The sequence below is a fragment of the Phalangium opilio genome, unplaced genomic scaffold (genome assembly GCF_054372755.1).
Source record: "Phalangium opilio isolate 3A_F unplaced genomic scaffold, DU_Popi_V2 ptg000021l_1, whole genome shotgun sequence".
NCBI lineage: Eukaryota > Metazoa > Arthropoda > Arachnida > Opiliones > Phalangiidae > Phalangium > Phalangium opilio.
In genome coordinates, this window is record NW_028324153.1 from 3,621,894 (window position 1) to 3,633,596 (window position 11,703).

The window sequence follows — 11,703 nt, forward strand, 5'->3', positions numbered from 1 at the left end:
TCGGATAATTATAAAGGTCTTTGCATGTTCCAAGCAAAAAAAAAAAACTTCGTGGTTTCGAACCTGTGGCCTTCCGAGAGTGAGGCGGATGCGATAACCGCTACACTAAAGATATGTTATTATTTTTAATCGAAAGAACAGGGTCAAGTAATTAAGCAATACGTGAACAAACAAACCCCTCCATAGAAAATGCATTAGACTATACTTTGCAGGCTCGTAACTCTGTTTCTACTGGAGAAACGGGGATGTCCTTAGGATATGTTATAGTCCAAATTGTCCCCCATCTAACCATACTAAAAACATTGAGCTACGACAAACAGGGGCCGAGATATTAAGCAAAATGTTCGTCAACTTTGGTATCGTCTCACTTATTTTATTATGTTACTTATGATTTTTGCACTAAACTTTGGAGGCTCATAACTCTTGTTCTACAAGAGATACTGGGATCTCCTTTGGATATGTTATAGTACTCTTTGCTCCCCATACAAGGATACTTTAAACTTGAGGCTACCTTAATATCGTCGTCAACTTATTTTTTGTCTCACTTATTGTTAGAAGGTTACTTTTGATTTTTGAAAAAAAATTTGCAGGCTCGTAACTCTGTTTCTACTGGAGATACGGGGATGTCCTTTGAGTATGTTATAGACCAATTTGTCCCCCATCTATAGTCTGTCAAACGAAAGAAGAGCCCTGAGAAATTTGTCCAAGTTGGTGTCGCCACCATCGACCCCATAGTAATTTACCAACTTGTTTTATTTTGTCAATAGTCGTCTGTAATATAGTCTGCTATAAACAGATAGGCTTAATCGCAATAGAACCAATACATTTTGCAATATATATTAAATATGTTTATGTTTCATGGTTTTTTACGATCATCGAGTATTAAAGAATATAAAACAAAATTAACGACAAGACACCAGTTTTATCTTTGTTGAACTAGCATTGCAATATATTTTAATGAAATAAGTTAAAGTAAAAGATTAAGCCTATCTGTTTATAGCAGACTATATTACAGACGACTATTGACAAAACAAAACAAGTTGATAAAGTACTATGGGGTCGATGGTAGCGACACCAATTTGGACAAATTTCTCAGGGCTCTTCTTTCGTTTGACAGACTATAGCCATACTAAGAATTAGGGCTACGACAAACAGTAGTCGAGTAATTAAGCTTAGGATATGATATAGTCCAAATTGTCCCCCATCTAACCATACTAAAAACATTGAGCTACGACAAACAGGGGCCGAGATATTAAGCAAAATTTTCGTCAACTTTGGTATCGTCTCACTTATTTTTATTATGTTACTTATGATTTTTGCACAAAACTTTGGAGGCTCATAACTCTTGTTCTACAAGAGATACTGGGATCTCCTTTGGATATGTTATAGTACTCTTTGCTCCCCATAAAGGATACTTTAAACTTGAGGCTACCTCAATATCGTCGTCAACTTACTTTTTGTCTCACTTATTGTTAGAAGGTTACTTTTGATTTTTTAAAATATACTTTGCAGGCTCGTTACTCTGTTTCTACTGGAGATACGGGGATGTCCTTTGAGTATGTTATAGACCAATTTGTCCCCCATCTAGCCATACTAAGAATTAGGGCTACGACAAACAGTAGTCGAGTAATTAAGCTAATCGTATACAAACAAACCCCTCCATAGGAAATACATTAGACTAAATTCTGGAGGCTCGTAACTCTGGTTCTACCAGAGATACGGGGATGTAAATAATGTGACCTTGACACAAATGTTCGGATAATTATAAAGGTCTTTGCATGTTCCAAGCAAAAAAAAAAAAACTTCGTGGTTTCGAACCTGTGGCCTTCCGAGAGTGAGGCGGATGCGATAACCGCTACACTAAAGATATGTTATTATTTTTAATCGAAAGAACAGGGTCAAGTAATTAAAGGGTATAGGCAGCTTTAATTTCATATCTTATTTTATATCTTAAAAGGTCTAAAGTTACACTTTCGAGTCTCTAATTTATAAAAATCAACTTTTTAAAATAATTTAACAATTAATTCTATACTTAAAATCAATTTAAAAATCGTCAAAACTGAATTTTTCCATACCTATACTCTTGCCTTACCAGCTTGTTTTTTGACGTCAACTGAATAAGCGCGGGAAAAACCATGGAGCCTTAATCTTGGCTCTATGCGAAAACGGTAGTCCGGACTCTCTAGGCGCGAAGCGTTTGGACTCTTTGGAGTCGACTCGTGGTTGAGGTTACGTGACGTCTGCTACTTATTTTACCGCGTTAAACTTTTGCTTGTTTGTAGCGTGTACTACTGTACTTTCTGGTTTCTGGGTAACTGAACTAAATATAAAATAGATATAAAAAATGTCTAAACCGAGTACGATTTGCGTAGTTCCACGTTGTAAAAACAACAACTTAAATAAGGATATTTCGTTTCACATATTTCCTAAAGACCCTTCTTTAGCAGAAAAATGGTTAAAAAATATTGATAGACCAAACTGGGAACCGAAAGCTAGATCTCTCGTATGTTCAGCTCACTTTACAAATGAATGTTTTGAATATAATCCAGACGTTGTAAAAACCTTGGGAAAGAAGAAAAAGTCACGTTTAATTACGTCGGCAATACCAACTATTTTTCCTTCCGATTCTTTCATTGAGAAACCCAAAGAACTTTCTGCAGGCTGCAGTGGCAGTGCAGAACCACTTCAGAGACCTTTGCCCGTAAAAAAAATCTGTGCAACAAGCCCTATGCCACACCGAAGTCGCGCTTTCGGCCTTGAAAAATTATATTCAAAATCAAAAGGTGAAGAATCAATTAGCCGCCCAGATGAACCGCAGAGCGATAAGTTATTGCAGAGAAATACGGTAGGTAAAGACAAATATATCCAAGTTTATAATCTTGGCAAAAGTGTTGGCATTCAAGCTTTTCCCAGCAATCGGCATAAAGGTATTAAAATATTCGTAGTTAGATTTTATTTAAATGTGTAATCCGAGACAACTTTTACTTAGCATGTCAAACGACCCAATTAAACAGCGTGAACAGTATTGGAACCCAAACTGATTTTATAAATCATAATACAACTATGACAAAAGATGAAGAAATGTCAGATATTCATGAGAGTGATGATGAAAGTATAGAGTCTGACCCACTTGATACTAGTTTTACTCCTTCAAGTCTTGGCTTCGGAGATACTAGTTTTATTCGGTATGTATTTTTGATACGTGAATTACATTTTATAAAGTATAAAATAAATCTATATTATTACTAATAGCTCTTCGGATCATTTGGATGTTATTGACAATCCAGTTTCAGAGCCAAAATTCTTAGTTTTTCAGTCAGCGTTATTAGTATTGTTCAAATATTGTTTTTCTTGTTTGGCGCCATGCACTCAAACTCTATCAATTTTGGGATCACTGGTCACGGTTAAAGCTGTTTGCAAAAACAACCACACTTTTGTTTGGGAAAGTCAACCCAAAATGATGAGAAAACCTTTGGGGAATCTCTTGACTGCGGCAGCTATCCTTTTCGCTGGACTAAATCCTACTAAAGTTTTGAGAATGTTTAAGTCTATTGGTATAGCCATGATCCAGAAAAGAGCTTATTGCAACATACAAGAAGCTTATCTAATTCCTGCTATTCGAGAAGTAAGATGGTTTTGGTGCATGAAAGATTTATATTTCAAATTACTGACATTATGGTAGGCATGGATAAGACAAGAAGATGAGCTATTAACATCATTTGAGGGCAAAACCATTGACATTGGTGGAGATGGTAGGTGTGATTCACCAGGTTATTCTGCTTTATTTGGAAGTTATTGTTTTTTGGAGAGCACTACGAAAAAAGTCATACATTTGCAACTTGTCCAGGTAAATCTACAAAAACACGACTTTATATGGACTTTAATTAATTATTATTAATGAGGCAAGCTTTTTGAAATATTCTTTTTCTAGTCTACTGAAGTTAATAGTAGCCAGGCAATGGAATTGGAAGGATTACGCAGAGGTTTACGTTACTTGGAAGTCAGTGGTATAACAGTTGGAAGTATTGTAACTGACAGACATAAAGGTATTCGGAAGCACATGAGAGAAGAGCATCCCGCTGTAAAGCATTTTTTTGATTGCTGGCATCTTGCAAAAGGTAAATCCAAGGCTCCCCTGGTAAAATGACGGTTGGTGCACGTTATTTTTTTTTTCCAACCCAAAAATGGAATTTCTCATTGATTTACATGAAATATTTTCGCGGAAAAACCAGTCCTTGCCTACTACTGGGTTAAATATTCGCGCCTAATGCACGGAAATGTAACGCTGTTTAGCTCTGAGATTACGCTATTCTATACAACTTATGTTCCCCCTTGCCAGAGGAGTGTGCACCATCCATTATTTTATCTAGGGAGCCTTCGTTAATCCCTCAAAACCCCCAAAAAAATTAATGAATATAGGCCTAATTGTAAATTATATTCATCTAGGGGTTAAAACTAAAATTGAGGCTGCAGGAAAGAAAAAAAACTGTGAAGTTCTTTTGCAATGGAAGCGTAGCATTGTAAACCATGTTTATTGGTGTGCTGTTTCAAGCTACGGAAACGCGGAGTTGGCAAAAGACAAATGGCTTTCTGTTCTTCGTCATGTCACAAATGTGCATACTGGTCATGGTGGGTTGTTTCCAGAGTGTGCTCACGAACAAATAACACCAAAAGAATGGCTCGTACATTGTAAGAAAGATGACAAAAATTATGGCTTTGGTCTACTACTCTCAATGAATTTTAACAACTAATAATTGCAGTATCTGAGCCATACAATAGACTAGCATATATTGTGAAGCTCGCCAGCCATGACATAGGCCAATTATCACCCACTGTACAAACATCTAATGTAGAAGCATATCACTCTGTGGTGTTGCACTTTGCAAGCAAGAGTGTTTATTACCCCTACAAAATTATGGAAGCTAGGTAAAATTATATTTCTTTATTTTGCCCACATAAGACAAACATAATTTAATTTAACTTTGCAGATTGTTCTTGTCAGTCTTACATTTCAATGAAAACTCTAACAAAGCTCACGCTCGCAAAGCGGATGGCACTTTGCGTTACAGTGTTTCTTTTCCTAAGGCTAAACTAGGCGAGTATAGTGTAAGACCTATCAAGGAGCCATCTACATACGGTAATTTAATAATATAAAACTTTTACTAGTAAACTTCGTTTTAATTATTTTTTTTTTTCGTATTGTTGGATAAAATTAGATTATGTGCAGAATTTATTCAAAATTGTAATGGATAGAGCGGAATTGAGCATGAAGAATGCAAAAGATTTATATGATAGAGAAGTCGAGTCCGTACCAATTCCACGACCGTTAAGTGCTCAATATGTTCACCCTGAAAAATCAGAAGCAATTGAATCATACAAGGCAAAGAAACGTTTTAGAGTTGAAGAAAATGAAGGCGAATAAAGCCAGTCGCTCGATGTGGTAGTTTTAATAAGCTACACATTATTACATCCATTAATTAAAAAATAATACAAAAATAAATATTGTCAGAATTATTTCACATTCGTCAAATTAGCTTCCTCTTTACACGGTATCTGAGTTTTAAGTCATCATTGTCGTTCTCACACTTACGCCATAAGGATTGTCTATAATACGAGAAATGTTATAGCGGATGTCATTCTCTCTTTAAAATAAGTATAGGAAGTTGGCATACCTTTATACCATAAATTGGGAATACTATTATAGTTTAATCAGAAGAAGTGTTAACGGAATTAGCCTCCTCGTTACACGGTATCTGAGTTTTAAGTCATCATTGTCGTTCTCACACTTACGCCATAAGGATTGTCTATAATACGAGAAATGTTATAGCGGATGTCATTCTCTCTTTAAAATAAGTATAGGAAGTTGGCATACCTTTATACCATAAAATGGGAATACAATTATAGTTTAACCAGAAGAAGTGTAATCAATTTGAGTACGATGTGGCTATTATGAGCCCAGCCCTTGTGCCATTCTTAATTATTTTAATTTAGTCATTAATGCGTGGGTAACGAAATCCAGCATATTCTTCAGATGGAAATGCAGTTCTGATCTTCGTCAAAACGCAGCTAGGAATTGCGCGTCTTTGGCCCCGTCTCAAACGCTTGTGAATCCATCTGGTGAACTTGCGGTAAGCAATGTAGCGGTACGTTCTAAATAAAAATTTAAGTGGTTAAATGCTAAGTTTGTTAGGACACATATGCATATAAATAAATTGGTGTAGTTTTGGTATACTTGTGAATTGTAGCATCATTGGGTATAACGAAGTTGTTATCGCAGTACTCATAAACTCCAGCCTCCAAGCTATAAATATTTAAATAAACATATTCTGTGCCTGGGTGCTGAGTAATGCAGGTGTGTTGGGCTTGGATTTTGTCCCACACTTTTCTTATCTCCTGGCAACAAATACTCTCTTCCACGGAGCTCATTGGAACACAAAACCCGCAAGTACACCTGGTTATTTAGAAGCAACGTTCATCACCAAATTTTGTTAACCATAAGGTAGCCTTGATTAATTTAAATGCCTACCAGTTATTGTTGTTAAGTCGTTCATGCCCTTCTCTCTCTGGCTCCTCTACAATTTCATCTGGTGGGGGATTAGGTCGCGCCTCGGGGTTAGGTCGCGCCTCAGGCTCGAACTGATAGGGTTGTGCACCTAGATTTTCATGAATCCTAGGCCTAACAACTGCACCCTCCCCTTCAGACTCGGACGAACCGCTTAAATTAATTGAAAAATCTGACAACACATCGACCAGATTATCCGACTCACTACTCGAGTTTGAAGACATAACTGGTAAAATTTCAGCTAAACTATCCGCTAAGTTCCGCTTCTTAAAAATCAAAACAGAATTGCTCCGTGATTGCAGACGACGCAGTGGAGCGCGGTCTGGCCGGTCCGGGAGTCGGGACGCGCAACTGAAGATTTCGTTTCCCCGAGTCCCGACCCAAAAACCCTCTAGTGAAAGACAAGTATCTGACGTCATATACTTGTTTTTACTTTGGTAAAATGGCGGCCTAATTTGAAAAATGGGGATAGAAACTTTATATATTCAAACTTATCTTATTAAATAACTACAAATCGGAGAGTTAAAAGTTTGATATTTTTGGATTCTTTGAAAGAAATTCTATCTTTTGTTAAATGAATGAAAGGTTTTTCAAATAAAGCTGCGCATACCCTTTAAGCAATACGTGAACAAACAAACCCCTCCATAGAAAATGCATTAGACTATACTTTGCAGGCTCGTAACTCTGTTTCTACTGGAGATACGGGGATGTCCTTTGAGTATGTTATAGTCCAATTTGTCCCCCATCTAACCATACTAAAAACATTGAGCTACGACAAACAGTAGTCGAGTTATTAAGCTAATCGTAAACAAACAAACCCCTCCATAGGAAATGCATTAGACTATACTTTGCAGGCCCATAACTCTGTGTCTACTAGAGGTGAGTGGGCATGCCAGATATAGCGGGCTCAAGCGACCGCGGGCAGTGTCCCTAAGGGCTTCGACCGTTATTCCGAGGGCTGAATTTAAGTTTCAGGAGGTTTGTTGGTTACCGATGTGTGCCCGCTGTTGCAGGCGGGCATTGTCCCGTAACTACATGATATACAATGTACAGTTCCACAATGGCGCCTGAAGATTACATTGAACAGGCTTGATGACGTTTTAGTTGTTAATCTCTAGATTTTTGACTTTGCAGGCCTCTCATTGAACAAAAACTTATGCGCAGGCCTATCGTCGAACATAAACTTATATACAGGCGTTCGTTAGACTTTGCGTGTATTGTTACACTACGTGAAAGAGACAACTAAAATCGCCAGGCTTCCGCCCACGATAAAAGGACACTATTTTTTGAAACAATACCGTGATGCGTAAGCATCTGTGAAAGGATATTGGCTTTGTCGTGATGGTTTAAGACTAGTAATGCATGAAAGAAGCTCCGTTTTATAATTATTTCCAAAGAAATTTTATAGAGATTAGGCATTTTTATTTACAAATATTAACTAGGTCTACTGAATGTAGGACATAATCCCCCGGACATGATCCCCCCCCCCCATTTGAGAAGAAAAGGACATAATCCCCTCAGGTAGGAGACAAAATCCCCCGGACAATTTCCCCCGAATGGATGCCAAAGACAAAAAACCCCCAGCCCCAGGACAAATTCCCCACAAACTGTGTTTACGACAAAATACCCTAGAGAACGATTTCAATTTATATGAAGATTTTTAAGGAAAAAAACTTCAATTCATGCGTTTAATAATTATATTCTTTAATATTGAAAGTAGATTTTCTTAATTCCAAGCCAAAATATTTCCGATACAGTTCAAGAACTGTTCAATGTCAACCCAACCCAACCCAACCAAACGCAACCTAACCTAACCAAACGCAACCTAACCTAACCAAACCAAACCTAACCTAACCTAACCTAACCAAACGCAACCTAACCTAACCTAACCAAACGCAACCTAACCTAACCAAACGCAACCAAACGCAACCAAACCTAACCTAACTTAACCTAACCTAACATAACATAACCGGGGATTATGACCGGGGAATTTTGTCTAGAGCGTAGGGGGATTTTGACTAGAAAGTAGGGGGATTTTGTCTACAGAGTAGGGGGATTTTGTCTACAGAGTGGGGGGATTTTGTCTTGATAGTGGGGGGATTTTGTACTCTTAACTTGGATGGGGGGAAAATGACCGGGGGATTTTGTCTTGAGAGAGGGGGATTTTGTACGTTTTTAAAAATGGGGGGATTATGACCGGGGGTCTTTTGACTTGGGGGTATTTAGTCTGTATACCAGGTCGAATGGTATACGCAGATAGTAGATGATTTAAAAGTAGAATATAGCAAGATTGGATCTAATAGATTTAAAAAATATGCCATATCAAATTAGGCAAGAATCTAGGGTTATATAAAACAGAATGTACGAATGTGGACTTTAGACGATTAGATAACGTTTTCGTTTTTAAATGGCAGTCCAGTTTTACAAACGTTACTCAATTAGCATTTTTATATTTCCATAGAGTAAGTAGTACATAAAGTTCGTGTAGTTGCTGTGGCTATGTAGTAAACGCATAGAAGTTCATGCGTGACAACATTTTGCAAACACGACCCAAATGCAGAGTTATTATATTTCAATAATTTCAACAACACGAAGTTTATTAGCGAAATAACTGGCTCCCTATAGATTGTTTTCACTCCCTCTGCCACGTAAATATTAACTATTAGCATCCCGCATTCATAACCAGATATCGTTACTAGTTTCTGTTAATATGTTTAGACGACGTCCTGCTAACTCTTTGTACGTGACTCACAAAGGTAAATTGATAGTCTCTAAAGGTAGATATCGACATCCCAGTTATTAACAAGACGGCCCAAGGGCTCGTAATAGTAGCCATATCGTACGAGTGAATAGCCCCTCTATACCCTACCCTAATGAGTGGATAACCCCTCTATACCTTACCCTAATGAGTGAATAGCGCTATCTTTTTCAATGCTTAAATGATTTACCGTGCATAAAATCAGAGTGGATAGCCCCTCGATTCCCACTCTAAACAGTGATTAAATTAAAACCGTATAAATTTACTTATGCTGTAATTCTAATATTCCGGCGAATCGAAGAACAGATAGTTTTTAGTGTTAATCCCCTCGATGAGTTTACAACAGACTTATGCCGATGCACACTTATCGCATCTTATAAATTTCTAACAAGGACTTATGCCCAGAAACTTTTGAAAGAGAAAGTTTAGTTATAGTGATTACGCATTTTAGTGATAATCCCCTCGAATTACCTTTAGCAATGCTAAAATGATCAAACGCATAACGCTCATTTAACACTATGTTAGCTCTATCTAAACCCACATTTGAATTAACCGCCAAAACGTCCCAGTCAAACATAACATAAATGACGATAGCTACCGAACGAGAACGAAACAAGGAAAATCGTTATCTATTTAATTAGCACATAAAAAAAAGGAAATAAATATAAAAACCCCAAACATACAAATTCATAAGTATCCGACCCCACAGATAAAAATTCAAAAGTATCCGACCCCCACAGATTAAGAGGTAACCCACCCCACATCACCCTGACATTTTAGAGATAAAAATAAATAATAAAAAACTCGGGGTTTCTATCAAGTCTCTATAGCTCAGTGGTAGAATTTCCGTCTACTACGTGAGCGACCCGGGTTCGAATCCCGGCTGCGATCTCAAAAAAATTTTAATTAAAATTAAATTTCTAACCGAGCCCAGTTACCCCTATGGGTGGGTTGTGGTAATATAAAGTTCCTTTTAAGCTAAAATCTGACGATAACGAAGCGACAACCCCGGCCACTACTACTACTACTACGGCTCGGGTCAAACTAAGAGCCTATCGTATACTACGATATGGCTAAAAACCAATGAAAAAGCATTTTCTAATCGAGGTATATAACGTGTGAAAGAGATGTTTTATTTAACGCTGTTTTCTATTAGCTGCTAGAAATGGGCCACCACGTAGTAATATTTAAAAGGATACCAGGCTGCCATATAATAAAATTTCATGAAACTCCTCTTGAACTCTAATAAATATACTCAAAGCAAAATCCTAAGGCAAAATTGTTTAACGCTGCTGCACTTAACATGATACTATTGCCCATGACTGTTGGCTTTATCCTTTTTAATCCTAAGTACAACATACGCAACGAGTTCATAATTGAACCCGCCCAAATGTGCCCGCCACATAGGCAACGCACTATCCACGAACGATAGCAGGCTGTGGTATCGTTTCATATTTTGCCCGCGGGCGCGATAACGCATGCCAACATTGGTTTCACACCTTAAGCAGTTTACCTTCCCCTGCTCTGACGTATTATTTCTGATAGGGATTTAAGCCTTTTGCTCTACTAAATGACGTTGCTTAGCAAACATACGCCTGCGTCTAACCGGGTAGGCCTGCTGTTTGGCGACGGGTATTGTAGGGCCCGCTCACCTCTAGTGTCTACTAGAGATACGGGGATGTCCTTAGGATATGTTATAGTCCAAATTGTCCCCCATCTAACCATACTAAAAACATTGAGCTACGACAAACAGGGTCCAAGATATTAAGCAAAATGTTCGTCAACTTTGGTATCGTCTCACTTATTTTTATTATGTTACTTATGATTTTTGCACTAAACTTTGGAGGCTCATAACTCTTGTTCTACAAGAGATACTGGGATCTCCTTTGGATATGTTATAGTACTCTTTGCTCCCCATACAAGGATACTTTAAACTTGAGGCTACCGCAATATCGTCGTCAACTTATTTTTTGTCTCACTTATTGTTTGAAGGTTACTTTTGATTTTTGAAAATAAACTTTGCAGGCTCTTAACTCTGTTTCTACTGGAGATACGGGGATGTCCTTTGAGTATGTTATAGACCAATTTGTCCCCCATCTAGCCATACTAAGAATTAGGGCTACGACAAACAGTAGTCGAGTAATTAAGCTAATCGTAAACAAACAAACCCCTCCATAGGAAATACATTAGACTAAATTCTGGAGGCTCGTAACTCTGGTTCTACCAGAGATACGGGGATGTAAATAATGTGACCTTGACGCAAATGTTCGGATAATTATAAAGGTCTTTGCATGTTCCAAGCAAAAAAAAAAACTTCGCGGTTTCGAACCTGTGGCCTTCCGGGAGTGAGGCGGATGCGATAACCGCTACACTAAAGATATGT

General features: G+C 37.7%; 2 protein-coding genes across 2 annotated transcripts; one reads left to right on the forward strand and one right to left on the reverse strand.

The window, feature by feature from the left end:
• The first annotated feature begins 1,926 nt into the window (after window positions 1-1,926).
• Window positions 1,927-5,500, forward strand: LOC149696976 (uncharacterized). Its single transcript, XM_089867367.1, has 9 exons — window positions 1,927-2,927; window positions 2,990-3,185; window positions 3,253-3,625; window positions 3,683-3,847; window positions 3,932-4,118; window positions 4,447-4,689; window positions 4,761-4,926; window positions 4,989-5,137; window positions 5,217-5,500. The coding sequence occupies exons 1-9, from the start codon at window positions 2,345-2,347 to the stop codon at window positions 5,420-5,422; spliced, it is 2,268 nt and encodes a 755-aa protein (XP_089723493.1). The 5' UTR covers window positions 1,927-2,344; the 3' UTR covers window positions 5,423-5,500.
• LOC149696977 (P2X purinoceptor 7-like) lies at window positions 5,426-6,786 on the reverse strand. Its single transcript, XM_089867382.1, has 5 exons — window positions 6,527-6,786; window positions 6,233-6,451; window positions 5,873-6,150; window positions 5,673-5,804; window positions 5,426-5,604 (listed from the first exon to the last, which is right to left on the reverse strand). Exons 1-3 carry the CDS (start codon window positions 6,784-6,786, stop codon window positions 5,988-5,990), a joined length of 642 nt encoding a protein of 213 aa, XP_089723508.1. The 3' UTR covers window positions 5,426-5,604; window positions 5,673-5,804; window positions 5,873-5,987.
• Between the last annotated feature and the right edge of the window lie 4,917 nt (window positions 6,787-11,703).